Raw genomic sequence first — 27,132 nt, 5'->3', positions numbered from 1 at the left:
ACTCGAACCTTCAGCTCCCTCCACAGATTTTCTATGGGATTTAGGTCTGGAGACTGGCTAGGCCACTCCAGGACCTTAATGTGCTTCTTCTTGAGCCACTCCTTTGTTGCCTTAGACGTGTGTTTTGGGTCACGAGGTGAGATCTTGCATGGAGCCCCAGGCCGAGGGAGATTGACAGTTATTTTTGTGTTTCTTCCATTTGTGAATATTCACACCAACTGGTGTCACCTTCTCACCAAGCTGCTTGGCGATGGTCTTGTAGCCCATTCCAGCCTTGTGTAGGTCTACAATCTTGTCCCTGACATCCTTGGAGAGCTCTTTGGTCTTGGCCATGGTGGAGAGTTTGGAATCTGATTGATTGATTGCTTCTGTGGACAGGTGTCTTTTATACAGGTAACAAACTGAGATTAGGAGCACTCCCTTTAAGAGTGTGCTCCTAATCTCAGCTTGTTACCTGTATAAAAGACACCTGGGAGCCAGAAATCTTTCTGATTGAGAGGGGGTCAAATACTTATTTCCCTCATTAAAATGCAAATCAATTTATAACATTTTTGACATGCATTTTTCTGTATTTTTTTGTTGTTATTCTTTCTCTCACTGTTCAAATAAACCTACCATTAAAATTATAGACTGATCCTTTCTTTGTCAGTGGGCAAACGTACAAAATCAGCAAGGGATCAAATACTTTTTTCCCTCACTGTAAATTAGATATTTCTGTATTTCATTTTTAATACATTTGCAAAAATGACTAAAAACATGTTTTCACTTTGTCATTATTGGGTAATTTGTGTAGAATGTTGAGCAAATCTATTTAGTCCATTTTGAATTCAGGCTGTACCAACAAAATGTGGAATAAGTGAAGGGGTATGAATACTTTCTGAACACACTGTACATTGTTGTCAGTGTGTCTTACTGAAAATGACCACGGTTAGAGTGAAACATCATGTTGTGTTTGACACAGGGACCACCTGACACAGGAACACTGAAGAGTCATAGTAAACCCTAAACCCAGGATAGAGGGGCTCGGTGAATGTGGTGTAGAATGTGTACAGGTGGGTCAGTGTGTCAGAGGAGACTCTGTAGAAGGACAGAGTGCCGGCTGGCCAGTCCAGATATACTCCTACTCTGTGGGAGCTGGAGGACGGGACATCTATGGTTGTGTGATTATCATTGTGCCTGATCTTGTAACTTTTGTCAGAGCAGGACAGACTCCAGGACTTGTCATTATATCCAAGCCCACAGTCCTTAACCCCTCCTCTCCTGCTGATTCCTTTATATGTCATTCCTATGTCAGCCTCTCTCCCACTCCACTCTACCTCCCAGTAACAGCGCCCAGTCAGACCCTCTCTACACAGCACCTGTCTCCATTCCTCAAATCTCTCTGGGTGATCAGGATACTTCTTCTCCGCTCTCCTACATGTCACCTTTCTGTTCTCCTCAGACAGAGAGAGGTGTCTGTTTACTGTGTTTGGGTCCAGTGTGAGATCACAGGCATCTGATAGATGAAACCAGACAAAATATTAGAAATCATCATCATTCACATTAGAATGTTAACTCACTTTTCACTAATTCATTTAATGAAGATGTTTCTAGGTATCAAAATGAGAAGTTAAGGTAACCTGAGACTTGTTGAATGATCATATGTTATACTGTGTGGTAATATAAAACACACTTATTCCCATTAATTACACACGGACGCACACACATATTTCTAATGTAACACGAACAAGACACACACATTGTCAAAACAACTCTTTCTAAACGTTGGTGTCCCTGATTTCTGCTTCTGAAGAACTACAGCTTATATTTAATATGACCAAGTAAGTAGTGATGGTGGTCTTTGACTTTGACTTCACTTGAATTAAGACAGTCAACACTCACATTTTCTAGGCCCAGGTTTCATTGTGTACTCTCCACCATGTTCCACACTGTAGCGGTAAGCAGAAGAAGATACAGTCATTGAGTGATAAATGTGAACTCACACACACACACGCTCAGCATATAATACAGTGCATTCAGAAAGTATTCAGACCCCTTGAGTTTTCCCACATTTTGTTACGTTACAGCCTTATTCTAAAATGGGTTAAATTGTTTTTTTCCCTTATCAATCTACAGACAATACCCTATAATGACAAAGCAAAAACAGGTTTTATAGTTTTTTGCACATTTATTATGTGGAAGGACCACCAGAGGGCAGGCTGGGCTCACGGATAGTAGCCCAACAAGGCATGTGAGACCAGGTAACCAGAGTCAATTAAGCACAGCTGACGGTACTAATGAGATATTCTCTTTCCCCTACAAGAGAGAGGATGGAACTAGCAAGAAGGAAGGAAGATAAACTATCGTTGGGGAATGGCTACGGAGAGAGAGGTGCTATCCATGAAGAGCCATTAAGACGGTGATGAATATGTGATTGTTGTTATAGTTTGAAGATAATCGTAATGTGATCCTGTGTCATCTAAAGAAGATGTATGTTGTTCCTTTGGAGATTCTCATTGACTGTGTTGGAGTGTTTGTATTGTCAGAAATCCCTCAATAGAGAACTGTGTTGAATCAAGAAAACCTACTCTGGACTCGTTTATTCCACCTTTCCACTTTAGAGTGACACCAAATGACTTGGTCCGCTCACATTGGTGGAGAATGTGGGCATAGGTGGACGAGTGACACAAGGATAAGTGAGTAAATCAAGATTCTTCCAGTAGACAGAGGAACCATTCAAGAACGATGGACAACGCCCTACTACAACAGTTGATCACGGCACAGCAGACAACCATAGAACTCCTGCAACGACAGCTGAGTGGGCGAGAAGAAACTAGAGTGAAGCCTAGAGCGGCTGCTCATGCCATCTTACCTCGTCTCTCCAAGGAGGATGATATCGAGGCCTTCCTCATGACCTTCGAAAGGACGGCCACCTTGGAAGAGTGGCCGCCCACAGAATGGGCGAGCGCATTAGCCCCTCTTTTGACCGGGGTGGCCCAGGAAGCCTATTTTGACCTGGATTCCCACGAAGCTGCGGACTATGGGCGACTAAAAACCGAGATCCTGTCCCGGTACCAGTTGACTGCCAGAGATAGAGCTGTGAAGTTCCATCAGTGGACCTATATGGCTGACCAACCCGTCCGTGCCCAGATCTTCGCTCTAATACGACTGATGAAACAGTGGCTGGAACCCGGAAAGGGAGTAGGACACGTAATAGAGACCCTCGTTGTGGACAAGATATTGAGGGAATTACCCAGTGACTTAAAAAGGGTTGTGGGTCAAACCAACCCGTTGTCAGCCGACGACATAGCCCAGGCGGTGGAAACATACCGATCTACAGGGGAGTTGTTAAAAGGGGACAAGAAGGAACGGAAGGATTCTGCAAATCCCGTACCACGACTCGCCCCGGCACGTCCGCCACCGAAACCTCCAAACCCCCTCCGGAGGTGGGAGAAGTCATCCCCCACACAGCAGGGTCGGTGTTTTAAATGTCAGTCTCCAGACCATTATGCCTCACAATGTCCTAGCAAGGACGAGTCCATGGTCACGGAGTCATCGCTGCCCATCCCCACGCATCCCGGTTCGAGAGGGCATGATCAACACTGTTGGTTAACAGAAATAGCCCCAGCCCCAGAGATTCCGGTTCGAGTAGAAGGACAAGATGTGGTTGCCATTCTCGACTCGGGAAGTATGGTTACGTTAGTAGAGGAGCGGATGGTGACCTCAGCAACACTGCTACCAGACAAAGTAGCCGTGTCCTGTATCCATGGAGACACCCACTATTACCCCACCATGAATCTGTCTATTCTCACTCCGAAAGGAAGGTGTACAGTCAGGGCAGGGAAAGTACCCCAGCTGAAGGTGCCATTATTGATAGGGAGAGACTGTCCTCTATATAAAGAGCTGCGGCAGATGACGTTATGCATGGGAAGAAGGGGGACAGGAAAGAAGAAAAAAAACAAATCCAAGCCCGAGGTAGTAGTCCTACAAGGCGACGTAGCCTCGTCCTTGTCCTCTGGAGCAGAGGAAGAAATAGAGACCCAACGTTTACGACAGATATTCCAGGAAACCACCGATGAAGACACCTGCGAAGGGTTATACACGACGCAGGAAGGAAGGAGCAACCAGGCGCTAAGAGATATATTTGAAGCCACATCCGAGGAGGGAACCTGGAAGGGATTCTCCTCGGTCACCCCTGGAGGGGATGGGGAACAACCTCCACACCCCTATACCGAGGTTGACCTGCCCCAGGAATTAAAGGGACAGTTCGGCACCTCGCAGCATAGAGACCCAGACCTAAGGGAGGCCATGAGGAAGGTGAAGGTGATCGACGGGAGGAACGTCGACGGATCAGGTGAGCCCCCTCTTCCTTACTATGCAATCAGGCGGGGTCTCTTATATTGGGTCGTGCAACGAAGGGGGGAAATCCAGGAATTACTAATGGTGCCTAGACCATACAGGGATACAGTCCTACAGTTAGCCCATTCCCACGTCCTAGGAGGACACCTGGCACGGGACAAGACTATTGACAGAATCATGCAGAGATTCTATTGGCCCCGTGTCACCCGGGATGTGGCCAGGTATTGTAGGACGTGTGATCAATGTCAGCGTACAGCTCCACGGCCACACCTACGTAACCCTTTGATTCCTCTCCCCATCATAGAGACTCCCTTTGAACGCATAGCTATGGACCTCGTGGGACCCCTCCCAAAATCTGCCAGAGGACACGAGTACATCCTAGTGGTCGTAGATTACGCTACCAAGTTCCCAGAGGCCATACCCCTGCGTAACATGTCGTCCAAGGGAATTGCCAAGGAATTGTTCATGATGTTCTCTCGGGTAGGCCTTCCCAAGACGATCCTAACCGATCAGGGAACCCCGTTCATGTCCCGGTTGATGAAGGACTTGTGTCGGTTATATCAGGTTCAACAGATACGTACAAGCATATTCCACCCTCAAACAGACGGGTTGTGCGAACGCTTGAACAAAACGATTAAAAGCATGTTGAGAAGAGTGGTGTCCAGAGACGGGAAAAACTGGGACATGCTTCTCCCACACTTAATGTTTGCCCTGCGAGAAGTACCCCAGGCATCCACTGGATTCTCCCCGTTTGAATTGCTCTACGGCAGACCCTGTCGAGGGATCCTCGACTTAGCCAAGGAGACCTGGGAGACCCAACCATGTCCCTTTCGATCCACAATAGAACATGTTACCCTGATGAGAGACCGCCTGTCGGCAGTATGGCCCATAGTAAAAGAGCATATGGAGAAGGCGCAAAGGACCCAAGGCTGGGCCTACGATAAGTCCGCGACATCCCGTGAGTTCTCCGTGGGAGAGAAAGTGATGGTGCTCGTGCCCACAGCGGAACACCGCTTGCTGGCGCAGTGGAGGGGGCCCTACGAGGTAATGAAAAGGGTCTCACCGGTCAATTACCTCATCAAACAACCCGACAGGAGGAAGAAGGTCCAACTCTATCACATAAACCTGTTGAAGAAGTACCATGGAAGAGAGGAGGAGGTGGCTTTGATGGCCATGGAGGGCCAAGAAAAAGAGGAGGTTCTACCACAGGTGTGCCATGGCCAAACTCTCCTGCCGGAACAGTCGAGACAGCTAGACAAGCTGATTATGAACTTCGGCCGGGTATTCTCTCCATTCCCAGGACAAACAGATGTCTTGTTCCACCATATCCACACTGAACCCGGCAAGAAGGTGCATATCCGTCCGTACAGGATTCCTGAGGCCCGCCGAGTCATCGCCAAGAACGAGGTAAGGGAGATGCTGAGGATGGGTGTGATCGAGCCATCGACGAGTGAGTGGTCCAGTCCTATAGTCCTGGTCCCCAAACCCGATGGTAGTATGAGACTCTGCAACGACTTTAGGAGTGTGAATGCAATCTCTACATTTGACGCGTATCCCATGCCCCGCGTGGATGAACTTTTGGAGCGCTTAGGAAAGGCCAAGTTCATCACCACCCTGGATTTGACGAAGGGATATTGGCAAGTGCCGGTGGCTCCAGAGGACCGCCCAAAGACCGCCTTCGCCACACCGGAGGGGCTTTTTCAGTATGTGAGGATGCCCTTCGGACTGCATGGTGCTGCTGCAACTTTCCAACGCCTCATGGATGCCATTCTACGGCCCCATCAAGAGTACGCAGCGGCGTACATAGACGATGTGGTCATCCACAGCGATGACTGGGATAGTCACCTCCTACGACTACGGGCGGTGCTCATGAGTCTGGAAGCCACAGGGTTGACGGCCAATCCAAAAAAATGCTGCCTGGGTCTGTCCGAAGTGGAATACTTGGGGTACACCGTGGGGAATGGGAAAATACGCCCACAGGCAGAGAAGACCAGGGCAATTCGGGACTGGCCTCGACCCCAGACCAAGCGGTACGTTCGGGCCTTCTTAGGGATAACGGGATATTATCGCCGTTTTATCCCTGGATATGCAACCATTGCCAACCCCCTCACAAACCTCATCAAGAAAAACTTGCCAAACCGGGTAGAGTGGAAAGATGAGGCGGAGGAGGCCTTTCAATTGCTAAAAGAGGGCCTGTGTTCTGATCCCGTCCTACAGGCTCCGGACTTCTCACAAGAGTTCATTGTACAGGTAGACGCCTCGGATACGGGGCTCGGGGCCGTACTAGCTCAGGGTGAAGGCGAAGCAGAGAGGCCGATTCTCTTTATAAGTAGAAAGCTCAGCGATCGGGAACAGAGATATGCTACCGTAGAGAAAGAGGCCCTAGCCATTAAGTGGGCCCTCGATTATCTCCGGTACTACCTACTGTGTCGGAGGTTTGCATTAGTTACGGACCATGCGCCCCTCACGTGGATGGCTGGTAAGAGAAACAATAACAACCGAATAGCCAGATGGTTTCTTGCTTTACAACCGTTCTCTTTCCATGTCATCCACAGGGCCGGATCGAGGAACAGGAATGCAGACGCGCTGTCCCGACGCGACCAAGACGGTGCGTCTGGCGCCCGGCCCTCCGGTCCGGTCCTGAGGGGGGAGGTATGTGGAAGGACCACCAGAGGGCAGGCTGGGCTCACGGATAGTAGCCCAACAAGGCATGTGAGACCAGGTAACCAGAGTCAATTAAGCACAGCTGACGGTACTAATGAGATATTCTCTTTCCCCTACAAGAGAGAGGATGGAACTAGCAAGAAGGAAGGAAGATAAACTATCGTTGGGGAATGGCTACGGAGAGAGAGGTGCTATCCATGAAGAGCCATTAAGACGGTGATGAATATGTGATTGTTGTTATAGTTTGAAGATAATCGTAATGTGATCCTGTGTCATCTAAAGAAGATGTATGTTGTTCCTTTGGAGATTCTCATTGACTGTGTTGGAGTGTTTGTATTGTCAGAAATCCCTCAATAGAGAACTGTGTTGAATCAAGAAAACCTACTCTGGACTCGTTTATTCCACCTTTCCACTTTAGAGTGACACCAAATGACTTGGTCCGCTCACAATTAATAAAAAACAAAAATGTCACATTTACATAAGTATTCAGACCATTTACTCAGTACTTTGTTGAAGCACCTTTGGCAGTGATTACAGCCTTGAGTCTCCTTGTGTATGACGCTACAAGTTTGGCACACCTGTATTTGGGGAGTTTCTCCCATTCTTCTCTGCAGATCCTCTCAAGCTCTGTCAGGTTGGATCGGGAGCGTCGCTGCACAGCTATTTTTAGGTCTCTCCAGAGATGTTCGATTGGGTTCAAGTCCGTGCTCTGGCTGGGCCACTCAAGGACATTCAGAGACTCATGCCGAAGCCTCTGCTACATTGTCTTTGCTTTATGATTAGGGCCGTTGTCCTGTTCGAAGGTGAACCTTCGCCCCAGTCTGAGGTCCTGAGCGCTCTGGAGCAAGTTTTCATCAAGGATCTCTCTGTACTTTGCTCCTTTCATCTTTCCCTTGATCCTGACTAGTCTCCCAGTCCCTTCTGCTGAAAACATCCACCACATCATGATGCTGCCACCACCATGCTTCACCGTAGGGATGGTGCCAGGTTTCCTCCAGACGCTTGGCATTCAGGCCAAAAAGTCCAATCTTGGTTTCATCAGACCAGAGAATCTTGTTTCTCATGGTCTGAGAGTCCTTTAGGTTCCTTTTAGCAAACTCCAAGCGGGCTGTCATGTGTTTTTTACTGAGGAGTGGCTTCCGTCTGGCCACTGTACCATAAAGGCTTGATTGGTGGAGTGCTGCTGAGATGGTTGTCCTTCTGGAAGGTTCTCCCATATCCACAGAGGAACTCTGGAGCTCTGTCAGAGAGACCATTGGGTTCTTCGTCACCTGACCAAGGCCCTTCTCCCCTGATTGCTCAGTTTGGCCAGGCAGCCAGCTCTAGGAAGTCTTGGTGCTTCCAATCTTCTTCCATTTAAGAATGATGGAGGCCAATGTGTTCTTGGGGACCTTCAAGGCTGCAGACATTTTTGGTACCCTTCCCCAGATCTGTTCCTCGACCCAATAATGTCTTGGAGCTCTACGGACAATTCCTTCAACCTCATAGCATGGTTGTTGCTCTGACATGTCAACTGTAGGACCTTATATAGACAGGTGTGTGCCTTTCCAAATCATGTCCAATCAATTGAATTTACCACAGGTGGACTCCAACCAAGTTGTAGAAACATCTCAAGGATGATCAATGGAAACAGGATGTACCTGAGCTGAATTTCGAGTCTCATAGTAAAGGGTCTGAATACTTATGTAAATATGGTATTGCTGTTATTTCTTTTTAAACTGCAAAATAAAATAAAAACCTGTTTTCGCTTTTTCATTATGGGGTAGTGTGTGTAGATTGATGAGGAACTTTTTTTGTTTAATCCATTTTAGAATAATACTGTAACCTAACAAAATGTGGAAAAAGGGAAGGGGTCTGAATACTTTCCGAGTGCACTGTAACTATGTCCAAGTGGTGGTAAGAATGTTTGTCTTAACCCTCGAGTCAATTTCTATGGCCCCACGGAAATCTAATTAGTATAATACAAAAGTACCCATTAAAATCTGCCTGTTTAAACTAGAGGGCTGCATCCCAATACAGCATATCCGCTGATGCCCTTTCACATCTGCGGTGAAAGGTGGCAAAGCTACAGTGGTGTTTGTCAGACCAGGGACGGTTTGGCCTATGAACTATTATCCTTGTTATGACCATCTTAAAACAATTCCATATGTTAGCTTAGCATGTTAGCCCCCCTCCCCCCAGGCTTAGACAGGGCTTAGACTCAACTTCTGATTGGCCTTTTAAGTCCAATTCTTTAAATGAAACATGTCTAATATGAACATTTACATAAATCAGGGTTCCCTAACTGGCAGCCCTAAGGCTGAATTTGGCCAGTGGATTATTTTCTTCAGCACCCCAAGTTTTCTGAGCAAAAATGTTATATATATATATATATATATATATATATATATATATTTTTTTTTTTTTACATAAGACTGTAAAAACACCAGAGATCCAAATTATTTTATTTTTGTAAATCTGTTCCAAATTACTCCCACACATAATAGAGAGATGTGTGATTCTATACAAATGCAAGCAAGGTTTGAAATGATTTGTTTTAGTCAAATATTGTATCTGTTTTGGCTTCTTGCTGCCAATTTGCAATCTACAAATTATTTGTAATTATGTTCCGGCCCTCTGACCATCCACTCAAGAAAAATACATCCAGGCTGAATCAGTTTGATGAGCCCTCACATAAACCTCCTGCATACTTGAGTTTCTCCAGTCTCCAGTGTGGATCCTCCACTCCAGCAGAGAGCAGTCTGACTCCTGAGTCTCCTGGGTGATTGTAGCTCAGATCCAGCTCTCTCAGATGTGAGGGGTTTGACCTCAGAGATGAGACCAGAGAACAACAGCCTTCCTCTGTGACTAGACAGCCTGACAGCCTGCAAAGAGTCAAATCATATTAAAACCACACTGCTATTCTTTGGTGGTGAAAATAGCGGCAATATATTTTTTCAACATGTTCAGATACATCAGTTTCCTGAAACCTGCCATATATATTCAGAAATGGATGTTTCGTTATACAAAATTATAAATTATCAAAGTATTGCTCGTAGAGAGAAAAATGTATAGTACAAATATTTGAGTAGACTGACCAGACCATTTTAAAAAGCAGTACCAGTCAAAAGACAGACAGTGAGATATCAGATTTAGATTGTATTGAGTATACTGTCCACACCATACAGTGAGGGAAAAAAGTATTTGATCCCTTGCTGATTTTGTACGTTTGCCCACTGACAAAGAAATGATCAGTCTATAATTTTAATGGTAGGTTTATTTGAACAGTGAGAGACAGAATAACAACAAAAAAATCCAGCAAAAAGGCATGTCAAAAATGTTATAAATTGATTTGCATTTTAATGAGGGAAATAAGTATTTGACCCCCTCTCAATCAGAAAGATTTCTGGCTCCCAGGTGTCTTTTATACAGGTAACGAGCTGAGATTAGGAGCACACTCTTAAAGGGAGTGCTCCTAACTGCAGCTTGTTACCTGTAAAAAAGACACCTGTCCACAGAAGCAATCAATCAATCCGATTCCAAACTCTCCACCATGGCCAAGACCAAAGAGCTCTCCAAGGATGTCAGGGACAAGATTGTAAACCTACACAAGGCTGGAATGGGCTACAAGACCATCGCCAAGCAGCTTGGTGAGAAGGTGACAACAGTTGGTGCGATTATTGCAAACGGAAGAAACACAAAATAACTGTCAATCTCCCTCGGCCTGGGGCTCCATGCAAGATCTCACCTCGTGACCCAAAACACACGTCTAAGGCAAGAAAGGAGTGGCTCAAGAAGAAGCACATTAAGGTCCTGGAGTGACCTAGCCAGTCTCCAGACCTAAATCCAATAGACAATCTGTGCAGGGTGCTGAAGGTTCGAGTTGCCAAACGTCAGCCTCGAAACCTTAATGACTTGGAGAAGATCTGCAAAGAGGAGTGGGACAAAATCCCTCCTGAGATGTGTGCAAACCTGGTGGCCAACTACAAGAAACATCTGACCTTTGTGATTGCCAACAAGGGTTTTGCCACCAAATAGTAAGTCATGTTTTGCAGAGGGGTCAAATACTTATTTCCCTCATTAAAATGCAAATCAATTTATAACATTTTTGACATGCGTTTTTCTGCATTTTTTTGTTGTTATTTTGTATCTCACTGTTCAAATAAACCTACCATTAAAATTATAGACTGATCATTTCTTTGTCAGTGGGCAAACGTACAAAATCAGCAGGGGATCAAATACTTTTTTCCCTCACTGTATCTATTTTTACAGTGAAGCTAACATTAGCATTTTGGATTTGAGCTCAAATGTTTCATATTAGCTGACCATAAATAATGCCAACTTTAACTTCAGGGTACTTTTATACATATCTCTTTCACGTTCTGAAATAACAGCACTTTGTGTATCTAGTCCCCCCATTTGAAGATGTCATAAGTATTCTGACAAATTAATCTCAGCCACCCGAGCCACGGCCTGTTCACTACGCTATCATCCAGAAGGCGGGGTCAGTAGAAGTGCATCAAAGCTGGGACCGAGAGACTGAAAAACAGCTTTTATCTCAAGGCCATCAGACTGTTAAACAGCCATCACTATTGAGCTTTCACCCAGTACCCGGCACTGAACTTAGTCACTGTCACTAGCCGGCTACCACCCGGTTACTCAACCGTGCACCTTCGAGGCTGCTGCTCTATGTACATAGACATGGAACACTGGACACTTTAAAACATTTACATAATGTTTTACCCATTTCATATGTACATTGCCGTGAAAAAGTATTTGCCCCCTTTCTGATTTTCTCTATTTTTGCATATTTTTTTTATACCGAATGTTATCAGATCTTCAACCAAAACTTTAAAATGCAGTGTATGTCATGCCCTGATCTGTTTCACCTGTATGGCTCCACCCCCCTCCAGGTGTCGGAAAACGTCCCCGTTATCCTGTGTACTTATACCTGTGTTGTCTGTTTGTCTGTTGCCAGTTCGTCTCGTTTGTTCAAGCCTACCAGCGTTTGCTTTTCCCACAGTCTCTCTTGTTCTCATTCTCCTGGTTTTTGACCCTTGCCTGTCCTGACCTTGTACCAGCCTACCTGTCCAATCTGCCTGTCCCTGCCTGCCGTCCTGTACCTTGGCCTCTACTCTGGAGAATCTACCCCTGCCTGACTTGACCTGTCGTTTGCCTGCCCCTATGGTTGCAATAAAAAGTATTACTTCACACAGTCTGCACTTGGGTCTTACCTTGATTCCTTATAGTGTATGGTTTTCACAAGATATAATAGTTCCCATGTCATTCAAAAAGTTGATTCAAGTCTGCTAAAAAGGCACCTGGAAGCACCTTGATGATCATCAAGACCTGGAAAAAGGTTTTATTGACAGATGAGTCAAAATAATAACTTTTTGGACTACATGGATCCCATTATGCCTGGTGAAAACCAAACACTGCATTCCACAGTAAGAAACTCATACCAACGGTCAAGCATGGTGGTAGTGTGATGGTTTGGGATGCTTTACTGCCTCAGGACCTGGACGACTTGCCTTTATAGAAGGAACCATGAATTCTGTTCTGTATCAGATAATTCTACAGGAGATTGTCAGGCCATCCATCTGTGAGCTGAAGCGCAGCTGGGTCATGCAGCAAGACAATGATCCAAAACACAATGAAGTCTGCATGAAAATGGCTAAAAAGCAACACATTTTAAGTTTTGGAATGGCCTAGTCAAAGTCCAGACCTAATCCTAACTCAGATGTAGTGACAGGACTTGAAATGGGCAGTTCATGAAAACCCACAAATGTCGCTGAGTTAAAGCAGTTCTGCATGCAAGAGTGGGCCACAATTCCTCCACAGCGATGTGAGAGTCTGATCAACAACTAGTCATTGCAGCTGAAGGTGGCACAACCAGTTGTTGAGTGTAAGGGGGGCAATTACGTTTTCACAGGGGCATTGTGTGTTGCATATCTTCGTTTATGAAATAAATTAAATCAGTATGTATTTGTTGTGTTATTTGTTCACTCAGATTCCCTTTATCTAATATTAGGTTTTGGGTGAAGATCTGATAACATTCAGTATCAAAAATATGTAAAAGTAGAGAATATCAGAAAAGGGGCAAATACTTTTTCAAAGCACTGCATAAATTGTATTCTAGTCAAGTCCATCCTAATTAACTATTGCTGTATATATACCATTCTATCTAACGTATTCTTCTGTCACGACTTCTGCCAAAGTCGGTTCCTCTCCTTGTTCGGGCGGTGTTCGGCGGTCAACGTCACCGGTCTTCTAGCCATCGCCGTTCCATTTTTCATTTTCCATTTGTTTTGTCTTGTTTTCCCACACACCTGGTTTTCATTCCCTCATTACGTGTTGTGTATTTAACCCTCTGTTCCCCCCATGTCTTTGTGCTGAAATGTTTATTGTAAGTGCTTGTGCACATGTTGACTGGTGCGCGGCGGGTTTTGTACCCATGTCTTGTTATTTTTTATGCCGTTGGTTTTGCTATTAAACTGCTCCGGCTATTACCTAGTTCTACTCTCCTGCGTCTGACTACCCTGCCACCGGTTACGCACCCCTTACATCTTCAGATATACTGCATATTCTATCCACATACTGTCCATAATATCTTTACATCACACACTCTAGACTCTGACATTGCACGTCCTAATATTTTATACATTTGTTAATTGCATTATTTTACTTTTTAGATTTGCGTGTATTGTTGTGTATTGTTAGATATTCCTGCACTGTTGGAGCTAGGAACACAACCATTTCGCTACCCCGCAATAACATCTGCTAAATAAATGTGTATGTGACCAATCAAATTTTATTTAATATGATTTGTTTTCTGACTCCAACTCATTGGTAGAATTTTCAGTTTGTTTTGGTTCTATTTTGGGTTGTGTTTTGCTCAATAGTAAATGAATGATGGATGATGACTTGAGTAATTTTCTTTCTAAGTGAGTAGATAACATGTTTCTAAACACTACTAATTTAATCCTGATGACGCCATGATTAAGAAAAAGCGTTCAGAAACATCTTCTATTCTTACGGAGAGTGCAAGGGAAGTGACTCCAAAATAACAAAGGAAATTATTCACCACTCAGTTACTATTGGGAAAAACATAAATCCGAAACACAACAAAAACAAACTGCAAATGCATTCAACAAGTTTGTAGAGTAAGATTTTTTTATTTTATTTAACCTTTATTTAACTAGGCAAGTCAGTTAAGAACAAATTCTTATTTACAATGACGGCCTACCCGGGCAAAACCCGGACAATGCTGGGCAAATTTTGTGCTGCCCTATGGAACTCCCAATTACGGCCGGATGTGACACAGCCTGGATTCGAACCAGGGAATAGAGTGATGTATTTTGCACTGAGGTGCAGTGCCTTATACCACTGCTTCACTCGGGTGCCCTAAGCTTGATGTAATCAATGCAGGCAAGGCCTATGGGACCAAATACTAAACTTATGACTACTTTAATACAATAGAAGTAAATTTGTCCAAATAATTATGACGTCTTCAAATGGGAGAACTAGATTCATTAAGTTATTTCATTTCTAAACTGTAAAACAGATATGTATACCCTCAAATAAAAGGTGATATTATGTAATGTCGCCTAACATGAAACATCAAACAAATCCAAAATGCTGAATCATAGCACCAATTTTAAAACTGTAAAATGCACTGTCCCAACACATATAGTGTGGACTATATGTGCCTGGTAAATACATGTGAATATAGAGATCAATTAATAACTTGTTGACCAAATGCAGGAATACTGACCTCAGAGTCTCCAGTTTACAGTGGGGATTCTCCAGTCCAGCAGAGAGCAGCTTCACTCCTGAATCCTTCAGGTCATTGTTACTCAGGTCCAGCTCTCTCAGGTGTGAGGCGTTTGACCTCAGAGCTGAGACCAGAGAAGAACAGCCTTCCTCTGTGACTAGACAGCGTGACAGCCTGCAAAGAGTCAAATAATTTTATACCCCCTTTCTGATTTTCTCTATTTTTGCATATGTTTTATACTGAATGTCAAGCATGGTGGTGGTAGTGTGATGGTTTGGGATGCTTTACTGCCTCAGGACCTGGCCGACTTGCCTTTATAGAAGGAACCATGAATTCTGTTCTGTATCAGATAATTCTACAGGAGAATGTCAGGCCATCCATCTGTGAGCTGAAGCGCAGCTGGGTCATGCAGCAAGACAATGATCCAAAACACAATGAAGTCTGCATGAAAATGGCTAAAAAGCAACACATTTTAAGTTTTGGAATGGCCTAGTCAAAGTCCAGACCTAATCCTAACTCAGATGTAGTGACAGGACTTGAAATGAGCAGTTCATGAAAACCCACAAATGTCGCTGAGTTAAAGCAGTTCTGCATGCAAGAGTGAGCCACAATTCCTCCACAGCGATGTGAGAGTCTGATCAACAACTAGTCATTGCAGCTGAAGGTGGCACAACCAGTTGTTGAGTGTAAGGGGGGCAATTACGTTTTCACAGGGGCATTGTGTGTTGCATATCTTCGTTTATGAAATAAATTAAATAAGTATGTATTTGTTGTGTTATTTGTTCACTCAGATTCCCTTTATCTAATATTAGGTTTTGGGTGAAGATCTGATAACATTCAGTATCAAAAATATGCAAAAGTAGAGAAAATCAGAAAAGGGGCAAATACTTTTTCAAAGCACTGCATAAATTGTATTCTAGTCAAGTCCATCCTAATTAACTATTGCTGTATATATACCATTCTATCTAACGTATTCTTCAGATATAGTGCATATTCTATCCACATACTGTCCCATAATGTCTTTACTTCGCACACACACACACACACACCCACACACTCCAGACTCCGACATTGCTCATCCTAATACTAGATATTTCTTAATTCCATTCTTTTACTTTTAGATGTGTGTATTGTTGTGAATTGTTAGATATTACTGCACTGTTGGAGCTAGGAACACAAGCATTTCGCTACACCCGCAATAACATCTGCAAAATAAATGTGTATGTGACCAATACAATTTGATTTGATTTCTCACAAACTCATTGGTAGAATTTTCAGTTTGTTTTGGTTCTATTTTGGGTTGTGTTTTGCTCAAAGTAAATGAATGATGGATGATGACTTGAGTAATTTTCTTTCTAAGTGAGTAGATAACATGTTTCTAAACACTACTAATTTAATCCTGATGACGCCATGATAAAGAAAGTGTTCAGAAACATTTTCTATTCTTACTGGCAGTACAAGTGAAGTGACTCCAAAATAACAAAGGATATTTTTCACCATTTAGTTTCTATTGGGGAAAACATTACCCAAAACACAACCAAAACAAAGTGCAAATGCGTCCAACAAGTTTATAGAGTCACAAGCTTGATATAATCCCTTCAGACAAGGAATATGGGACCAAATACTAAACTTTTAACTACTTTCATACACTGTAAGTACATTTGTCCAAATAACTTCTTCAAATAGGAGAACTACGTAGTGCTTTAATTTCTAAACAGATATGTATGAATACACCCACCCCCAAAAATGTGACATTCTGTACTGTAGCCTAATATGAAACATTATATCTCAAATCCAAAATGCTGGAGCATAGGGCCAAATGTAAAACTGTTAACTTCACTGTCCAAACACATATGGTGTGGACTATGTGTGCCTGGTAAACACGTGGATCTGGTGAACAGTTACCACTTGTTGACCAACTATGGGAATACTGACCTCAGAGTCTCCATTTTACAGTGGGGATCCCCCAGTCCAGCAGAGAGCAGCTTCACTCCTAAATCCTTCAGGTCATTGTTACTCAGAACCAGCTCTCTCAGGTGTGAGGGGTTTGACCTCAGAGCTGAGACCAGAGAAGCACAGCCTTCCTCTGTGACTAGACAGCCTGACAGCCTGCAAAGAGTCAAATCATAAAAATATCACACTCCTATTCTTTGGTGATGAAAATAGTGGTAGTATATTTTTTCAACATTTTCAAATGTAAAATGTAAAAGTATCAAAGTATTGCTCGTAGAGAGACAAATGTATAGTACACATATTTGAGTAGACTGACCAGACCAGTTTAAAAAGCAGTATCAGTCAAAAGACAGACAGTGAGATATCAGATTTAGATTGTATTGAGTGTACAGTCCACACCATATCTATTTTGACAGATAAGCTAACATTTTAAATTTGTCTCTATATTCCAGCATTTTGGATTTGAGATCAAATGTTTCAGGTGAGGTGACAGTACATAATGTCACCTATTATTTGAGGGTATTTTCATACGTGTCTGTTTCACAGTTTAGAAAGGAAAGCACTTGACGTGTCTAGACCCAACATTTGAAAAGTCATACGTATTCAAATAAATTCAATAATAGTGTACTAAAGTAGTCAAAAGTTTAGTATTTGGCCCCATGTTCCTTGCATGCAATGACTACATCAAGCTTGTGACTGAAACTCATTGGTTGAATTTTCAGTTTGTTTTGAATGTGTTATGTTTTGGCCGAAAGTAACTGAATGAGGGATGATGACTGGAATAATTTTCTTTCTAAGTGAGAAGATGAAATGTTTCTAAACACTACTAAATTAATCCTGATGACGCCATTATTAATTGTGGATAGGGGGCAGTATTTTCACGGCCGGGTGAAAAAAATGTACCCGATATAATCTGGTTACTACTCTTGCCCAGAAACAAGAATATGCATATAACTAGTAGATTTTGATAGAAAACACTCTAAAGTTTCTAAAACTGTTTGAATGGTGTCTGTGAGTACAACAGAACTCATATGGCAGGCAAAAACCTGAGAAGATTCCAAGCAGGAAGTGGCCTGTCTCCAAATTTGTAGTCCTTCTGTTGCATCTCTATCGAAATTACAGTATCTGAGCTGTTACGTGACACTTTCTTAGGCTTCCATTGGCTCTCTAAAGCCTTCATAAACTGGATTGAGGTGTCTCCTGTCTCTGGTCAGATAACAGGAGCACAGTTTGTCAGTGGACTGCCTGGTGGCTAAGAGATTTGAGATGCGCATTCACGAGATCACGCCATTTATCCTTTCCTCTTTGAATGAATACAACATTGTCTGGTTGGAATATTATTGCTATTTTACGAGAAAAATAGCATAACATTTGATTTTAAACAGCGTTTGACATGCTTCTAAGTACGGTGATGGAACATTTTAAATTTTTTTGTCTGGAAATGCACTCGCGCATTACCCTTTGGATAGTGACCTGAACGCACGAACAAAACGGGGGTATTTGGACATAACTATGGATTATTTGGAACAAAAAGAACATTTGTTGTGGAAGTAGCAGTCCTGGGAGTGCATTCTGACGAAGAACAGCAAAGGTAATACAATTTTTCTAATAGTAATTCTGAGTTTAGTGAGCCCCGAAGTTGGCGGGTGTCTGAATAGCTAGCCTGTGATGGCTGAGCTATGTACTCAGAATATTGCAAAATGTGCTTTCGCCGAAAAGCTATTTTAAAATCGGACATAGCGATTGCATAAAGGAGTTCTGTATCTATAATTCTTAAAATAATTGTTATGTATTTTGTCAACGTTTATGATGAGTAATTTAGTAAATTCACCGGAAGTTTTGTGTGGGAATGCTAGTTCTGAACATCACATGCTAATGTAAAAAGCTGTTTTTTGATATAAATATGAACTTGATTGAACAAAACATGCATGTATTGTATAACATAATGTCCTAGGAGTGTCATCTGATGAAGATCATCAAAGGTTAGTGCTGCATTTAGCTGTGTTTTGGGTTTTTGTGACATATATGCTTGCTTTGAAAATGGCTGTGTGGTTATTTGTGTCTATGTACTCTCCTAACATAATCTAATGTTTTGCTTTCGCTGTAAAGCCTTTTTGAAATCGGACAATGTGGTTGGATTAACAAGAGTCTATCTTTCAAATGGTGTAAAATAGTCATATGTTTGAGAAATTGAAGTTATAGCAGTTTTAAGGTTTTTTGTATTTCGCGCCACACTCTACCATTGGATATTGGCGAGGCGTTCCGCTAGCGGAACGTCTGTCCTCAACAGAAAAAATGTTCAGAAACATATTATTTTCTTACTGGCAATACAAGTGAAATGAATCCAAAATAACATTGGACATTATTCACCATTCAGTTTCTATTGAGAAAAACATAATCCAAAACACAAACAAAAAAACTGCAAATGCATTCAACAAGTTTGTAGAGTCACAAGCTTGATGTAATCACTACAGGCAAGGAATATGGGACCAAAAACTAAACCTTTGACTACTTTAATACACTGCAAGTGAATTAGTCCAAATAATTCAGACTGCTTCAAATGGGAGAACTGCATAAATAAAGTTATTTCATTTCTATACTGTAAAACAGATATGTATGAATACGCCCCCCTATAAAAAGGGGACATTTGTACTGGCGCCTAATATGAAACATCTCAAATCCAAAATGCTGGACTATGGTGCCAAATGTAAAACTGTAAGCTTCACTGTCCAAACACATATGATGTGGACTATGTGTGCATGGTAAACACATGTAGATCTGGTGAACAGTAATCACTTGTTGACCAACTACAGGAATACTGACCCCAGAGTGTCCAGTTTACAGTGGGGATTCCCCAGTCCAGCAGAGAGCAGCTTCACTCCTGAATCCTTCAGGTCATTGTTACTCAGATCCAGCTCTCTCAGGTGTGAGGGGTTTGAACTGAGAACTGAGACCAGAGAAGCACAGCCTTCCTCTGTGACTAGACAGTGTGACAGCCTGCAAAGAGTAAGCATCATTATTTTTTAAAAGTCACACAGCTATTCTTTGGTGGTGAAAATATTGGCAGAATAAAAAAATAAGTAATATCAGATATCAGTGTCCTGAAACATGCCATATGGATTCATAAACTGATGTATCATTATAACTGATCAAAGCATTTGCACAGTGAAGTTTAAAAAGCATTATCAGTTAAAAGATAGACAGTGAGGTATCAGATTTAGATTGTATTGAGTATACAGTCCACACCATATCTATTTTGACAGTGAAGCGAACATTTTATATTTCTCTCTATACTCCAGCATTTTGAATTTGAGATCAAATGTTTCATATATGAGGTGACAGTATATAGTTTCACCATATATTTGTCTGTTTCACCGTTTAGAAACGATACAACTTTATGTATCTAGTCCCCCCTTCAAATCAGTGGATTCGGCTATTTCATATTATAATAATATAATATAATATACAGCATACATATTATTTCTGCCACACCCGTTGCTGACAGTTGTATAAAATAGAGCACACAGCCATGCAATCTCCATAGCCTAACATTGGCAGAAGAATGACCTTACCGAAGAGCTCAGTGGCTTAACGTGACAATGTCATAGAATTCCACCTTTCCAACAAGTCAGTTTGTCAAATTTCTGCCCTGCTAGAGTTGCCCTGGTCAACTGTAAGTGCCGTTATTGTGAAGTGGAAATGTCTTGGAGTAAAAACGTCTCAGCCGCGAAGTTGTAGGACGCACAAGCTAACAGAACAGGATCGGTGTGTGCTGAAGCGCGTAGCGAGTAAAAATCGTCTGTCCTCGGTTGCAACACTCACTATCAAGTTCCAAACTGCCTCTGGAAGCCACGTCAGCACAATAACTGTTCTTTGGGATCTTCATGAAATGGGTTTCCATGGCCGAGCAGTCACACACAAGCCTAAGATCACCATGAGCAATGCCAAGCGTCGGCCGTAGTGGTGTAAAGTTCGCCGCCATTGGACTCTGGAGCAGTGGAAACGCGTTCTCTAGAGTGATGAATCACACTTCACCATCTGGCAGTCCAACGAACCAGCTTCCCCCTGAAGCTATGATGGCAGAGTCCCTGCCCCCTCACCTTGTGAACCAACACTTGCACTTGACTACCCCCCAGCTCTGACTTGAACTGATGTGTACTTACTATGCCAGTGATATGTGGTTGTCCCACCTAGCTATGTTAAGATGGATGTGCTAATTGTAAGTTGCTCTGGATAAGAGCGTCTGCTAAATGACTAAAATGTTAATGTCCCCCCCGCTGTTGAGCAGTATTATTGAAAGGGATACAAACAAATGTTGTTCAGTCTGCATATAGGCCTATAATCTTCCCTGCTGTCTTGGTTAGTCTCAGGATTTGGGATTTGAGCTGCACTGTCAGGTAACCAAACCATGTAACAATGAGATGCACTGTCAAGTTACCAAACCATGTAACAATGAGATGCACTGTCAAGTTACCAAACCATGTAACAATGAGATGCACTGTCAGGTTACCAAACCAAGTAACAATGAGATGCACTGTCAGGTTACCAAACCATGTAACAATGAGATGCACTGTCAGGTTACCAAACCATGTAACAATGAGATGCACTGTCAAGTTACCAAACCATGTAACAATGAGATGCACTGTCAGGTTACCAAACCAAGTAACAATGAGATGCACTGTCAAGTTACCAAACCATGTAACAATGAGATGCACTGTCAGGTTACCAAACCAAGTAACAATGAGATGCACTGTCAGGTTACCAAACCAAGTAACAATGAGATGCACTGTCAGGTTACCAAACCAAGTAACAATGAGATGCACTGTCAGGTTACCAAACCAAGTAACAATGAGATGCACTGTCAGGTTACCAAACCAAGTAACAATGAGCTGCACTGTCAAGTTACCAAACCATGTAACAATGTCGTAGCGTAGTATTGAATCAATGGTGGATCTATGAAAGAGGAACATGATCTTCTGGTTGACTCCATAAACCATGAGTCCATGCAGGAATTACAAGTGCTGTTGGATGCGTGAGAACACACTTTCCACATGGGTGGCCAGCACAGCCCACTGTCAATGTACACCCCCTGGTACTTGTAGGAATTCACCTGCTCATTGTTCTCCCTGTGTACCACTATGGGGCTATGGTCCCCAATGGACTTTTTTTTCTTCTCTGCCCTGTAGCAGTTGGTGTCATTTTGTTAAATAGCCCAACGACAGCGGTGTCGTCCGAGAACTTAACCACGTAATTGTTGGGGTACCTGCTGATGGAATTGTTTGTTTACAGCGTGAAGAGGACATGGGAACTCATGCAGCCCTGGGGCACCCCAGTGCTGGTGGTCAGGGCATCAGAGAGTGTAGAGTTAAATCTGACTTGCTGCATCCTGGTGGTAAGGAAGTAGTGGTACCACCTTATTGTGAATTGGGACAATCTAGGGATTGTTGTAAATTGGTGCGTAGGTTTCCAAGGATAATTTTCTCTAAGGACTTCATTACTACGTATGTGAGCACGATTGGTCTAAAGTCATTATTCACTACAGTGCATGTTTCTTGGGGACTGGAGTGATAATTGATTTATTCCACAGGGGGGGGGGCATGTATGTTTCAACAGATAGTTGAAAGAGGATGGCAGGCTGGTGCTCCTTGCAAACTTCTTGAGCATATTCCATCAGATCCTGTGGGATTGTCAGTGTACAAAAAAAAACCTTGTGACAACACTTAGTTCAATTTGTTGTTTTTCAAAATCACAGATCACTGAATCAAACACCTCCATACACTTGAGAAAAATCGGACATCAAATCACTAATACAAGTCATTAAGTTTGTTTGCTTTGTTATTAAGTTCATTGGGTGCATATACTGATTTATTTGCAGAGTTCATGCTTGTTATCACTTCACACGCTCCCTATGTTGATTCCGTGCCTCCTTCAGTTTAGTATTCAGCTCATTTTAGGCCGCCCTCAAATCTACATTTTCTCTGTTTTGGAATGCTCGCTTCATTCTGTTACTGCAGTCTTTAACTTATTTTGTGATATATTCTTTGTTGTTTGGGTATACTTGTATGTATTTTTTTGGTACAACAGAGTCAATGCTGAATTGTATGTAGTCTGTGTCTGTTACAGCAGCACTGTTAACATTGTTGTCCTGAAAGACTGGGACAGTCGGTGCATAGAAAACAACCTGGCAGGTCTCTATTTGGTCCTCTGTCCTATGTTGATAGTTTTAGGGACAAGCTTACTCCTTTTCAGCGAAGAGTGATGGGGATCAGCTGGACGGTGTTGTGGTCAGAGTAAGCGTTTGTCTAGAATTGTGTCATTCCCTGCGCCGTGTTTAACATATTGTTGGAATCCAGGCAGTGCATTTCATAATTCAAAATGATTAAAATCTCTCAGAACTAATATAGAGGCATCTGGAATGTGCTGCAGTTTCTGGTGAACAAACTCGGCCACCCTGGATGCTGCTTTGTAGCCTTGCCATTCGGGGGACATATGCTGTTTCCAAATTCTCTGTCTGGGCTGCATATGTTGTCCTTTACCGTGTAGTTTCTGCAACATATGTCATTAATATATATGCAGATACCACTTCCCCCAAGTCTTTTCCAGATATCTTACCCATCCTCAACCTCAATGAGGGTGTCGGCAATGTAATTGTGGAGCCTTGTCTCTGTAAACGGCATCATATAGGCGTCACGGTATTCATAACACACCCAGCCATTCAGGCGTAGCTCTTCCATTTCATTGCTGAGCAGCATGGTAGGAAGTGGGGGTCTGCTACTCCTCATGCAAAGTCGTTCGCTCTGCTCCCAGCGTAGCAGCTCCTCCGGCAGGTTGCTCAGCAGGCTGCCCGGCGAATGATCTCCTCAGTCCCGTAGTGCCTTTCCTGGTGTTTGTCCATGAAGCCCAATAACCCTTTGCCAGGTGCGGCGTCGAATCACTGGAGCATTGCGTGGTGATGAATATAATCAGCACTGTTAGTAGTAGTCCTTGCCATCGCAGTCGCTCGTGAATTAAATGCAAACAAGTGTGCATTACGTCACCCAGCTTGTAGGACAATGACAAAACAAACAAACAATTATGTTTGGCCGCAGCAGCACTCGTGTCCGTCTTTTTAACCATCCTCCTGTGTGCGCAGCGTCTAGAAGTCATAAGTATTCTGACTAATTCACTGATAGTGTATTAAAGTAGTCAAAAGTTTAGTATTTGGTGTCACGCCCTGACCATAGAGAGCCTTTTTTATTCTCTATTTTGGTTAGGTCGGGGTGTGACTAGGGGGGGGGGGGGGGGGGGGTTCCTATCTAGGTTGTCTAGTTCTATGTTGGCCTGGTATGGTTCCCAATCAGAGGCAGCTGTTTATCGTTGTCTCTGATTGGGGATCATATTTAGGCAGCCATTTCCCCACTGGTTTTTGTGGGATCTTGTTGCCTGTGAGCACTGCTTGAGCTTCTCGTATTGTTTATTCTTTATTGTTTTTTGTTTGGTTCTCTGATAATAAAAGATGTCGATCCAATTCCACGCTGCGCATTGGTCTGAGTATGATTACAACGACGATCGTGACATTTCGTCCCATGTTGTTATTATTCAAGATTCATTCATGATTAATCAAAATCACGGTAGCATCCAAATTAATGTAGATGTGTTAAGAAACATATTATTTTCATAGAGTACATTATTCACTATTCGGATTTACTGGGAAAAATATAATCCAAAACCAACAGAAAGTGCATTCAACAATTTTGTAGAGTCACAAGCTTGATGTAATCACTCACTGCAGGCAAGACATATGGGACCAAATACTAAAATTTTATACACTATAAAGTTGTGAATTTGGCCAAATAATTATGACTTCTTCAACTGGGAGAACTAGACACATAAAGCGCTTTCACTTCTAAGTGGTAAAAACAGATATGAATGAATACCCCCCCAGAAAACGTGACATAATGTACTGTCCCTTAATATGAAACATTCTATCTCAAATCCTAAATCCTGGAGCATAGCGTCAAATTTTAAATTGTAAGGTTCACTGTCCAAACACATATTGTGTGGACTATGTGTGCCTGGTAAACACATGTGGATCTGGTGAACAGTTATCACTTGTTGACCAACTACAGGAATACTGACCTCAGAGTCTCCAGTTTACAGTGGGGATTCCCCAGTCCAGCAGAAAGCAGCTTCACTCCTGAATTATTCAAGTAATTGTTACTCAGATCCAGCTCTTTCAGGTGTGAGGGGTTTGACTCCAGAGCTGAGACCAGAGAAGCACAGCCTTTCTCTGTGACTCCACAGCCTGACAGCCTGACAAAGAGACCATCCTGATTTCACAAACACACTTAATTTAACACGAGTAGTGTAGAATGACGATGGCAGATGCATTTGGTTTATTCTCTCAAACAATATATAGATTCATGTTCTGTCTCCTAGAATTTAATGTACCTATTGTCATACTAATGTGTACATGAATGCAATGATTCAATATGTTTTTCAATAATTCCTATTTTTCTCTAGACTGAATATTTCTTCCTGAATATTAGTACTTTAATGTCATTTTATGTACTCACAGAGCAGCTCTGGAGGCTTTGACCACTGGCAGCAGCCTCAGAAGACCTTCCTCTGATCTGGAGTATTTCTTCAGGTCAAATTCATCCAGCTTCTTCTCTGAAGTCAGCAACACAAAGACCAGAGCTGACCACTGTGCAGGTGACAGGTTGGCTTCTGAGAGACTTTCTGAGCTCAGGTAGCTTTGGATCTCCTCCACTAGAGAATGGTCATTCAGTTCATTCAGACAGTGGAACAGATTGATGCACCTCTCTGGAGAGGAGTTCTCTCTGATCTTCTCTTTGATGTACTTGACTGTTTCGTCATGGCTCTGTGAGCTGCTTCTTGTCTCTGTCAGTAGACCTCGTAAGTGCTTCTGATTGGACTCCAGTGAGAGGCCCAGAAGGAAGCGAAGGAAAAGGTCCAGGTTTCCCGTTTCACTTTGTAAGGCTTTATCCACAGCACTCTTGTAAAAAGCAACTTCCGGCTTGTCTCTGAACAGCGCAAAAAGCTTCCAGGACGTTGATTGAGGTTTCGCCATTAGATTTTCATTGTTGTTGATGAATATGTGGAACACATATACAGCAGACAGAAACTCCTGAATGCTCAGATGCACGAAGCAGTACACCTTGTCCTGGTACAGCACACATTCCTCTTTAAAGAGCTGTGTGAACAATCCTGAGTACACTGAGGCTTCCTTGACATCAATGCCAGCCTCTTTCAGGTCTTCTTCATAGAAAATCAGATTGCCCTTGAAAAGCTGTTGAAAAGCCAATTTTCCCAGTGACATAATGCTCTCTTTATTCCAGTGTGGACCTGTCTCTTCTTTCCCAAGATACTTTTCATTCGTCTGTTTGGTATGAAACACCACAAGGTGTGTGTACATCTCAGTCAGAGTCTTGGGCATCTCTTCTCTCTTATGATTCAGCATGTGTTCAAGGACTATTGCAGAAATCCAACAGAAGACTGGAATGTGGCACATGATGTGGAGGCTCCTTGATGTCTTTATGTGTGTGATGATTCTGCTGGACAGGTCTTCATCACTGAATCTCTTCCTGAAGTACTCCTCCTTCTGAGGGTCATTAAACCCTCGTACCTCTGTCACCTCGTCAATACACTCTGGAGGGATCTTATTGGCTGCTGCAGGTCGGGTAGTTATCCAGAGGAGAGCAGAGGGAAGCAGATTTCCCTTGATGAGATTTGTCAGGAGAACATCCACTGAGGTTGACTCTGTGACGTCACAACAGATCTTGTTCTTCTGGAAGTCAAGGGGCAGTCGGCACTCATCCAGACCATCAAAAATGAACAGAACTTTGTACTTGTCATAGTTGGAGATTTTTGATTCTTTGGTTTCCATTGAGAAGTAATTGAGAAGTTCAATCAAAGTGTGTTTTTCCCTTTTTATCAAATTCAGCTCCCGAAAAGGGAATGAAAATACAAATTGGACATCCTGATTTGCTTTTCCTTCAGCCCAGTCCAGAATGAACTTCTGCACAGAGACTGTTTTTCCAATGCCAGCGACTCCCTTTGTCAGCACAGTTCTGATATGTTTGTCTTGTCCAGTTAACGGTTTGAAGATGTCGTTACATTTGATTGCAGTCTCTGGTCTTGCTTGTTTTCTGGTTGTTGTCTCAATCTGTCTCAGCTCATGTTCATTATTGACCTCTCCTGTTCCACCCTCTGTGATGTACAGCTCCGTGTAGACCTTATTGAGAAGTGTTGGGTTTCCTTGTTTAGCGATCCCCTCAAATACACATTGAAACTTCTTCTTTAGATTAGATTTGAGTTCACGTTGGCAAATCACAGCAAGCTCATCTGAATGAAGAAATAACAAAGAGGATATTAATGTTATGTCTGTTTTAATGCCTACGGTATTGTAGGACTGTTACAGT

General features: G+C 42.8%; 1 protein-coding gene across 1 annotated transcript; it reads right to left on the bottom strand.

Moving 5' to 3' along the window:
- Positions 1-716: 716 nt before the first annotated feature.
- Positions 717-26,566, bottom strand: LOC115199117 (NACHT, LRR and PYD domains-containing protein 12). The gene is made up of 9 exons (XM_029761736.1): positions 26,560-26,566; positions 25,296-26,380; positions 24,827-24,978; positions 19,532-19,705; positions 16,691-16,864; positions 14,756-14,929; positions 9,693-9,866; positions 1,882-1,928; positions 717-1,495 (listed from the first exon to the last, which is right to left on the bottom strand). The coding sequence occupies exons 1-9, from the start codon at positions 26,564-26,566 to the stop codon at positions 942-944; spliced, it is 2,541 nt and encodes an 846-aa protein (XP_029617596.1). The 3' UTR covers positions 717-941.
- Positions 26,567-27,132: the final 566 nt, after the last annotated feature.

The sequence above is a fragment of the Salmo trutta genome, chromosome 1, assembly GCF_901001165.1.
Source record: "Salmo trutta chromosome 1, fSalTru1.1, whole genome shotgun sequence".
In the NCBI taxonomy this organism is placed as follows: Eukaryota; Metazoa; Chordata; class Actinopteri; order Salmoniformes; family Salmonidae; genus Salmo; species Salmo trutta.
Note: the sequence above shows the minus strand (reverse complement) of the source record. Positions and strands in the feature narration are given on the sequence as shown.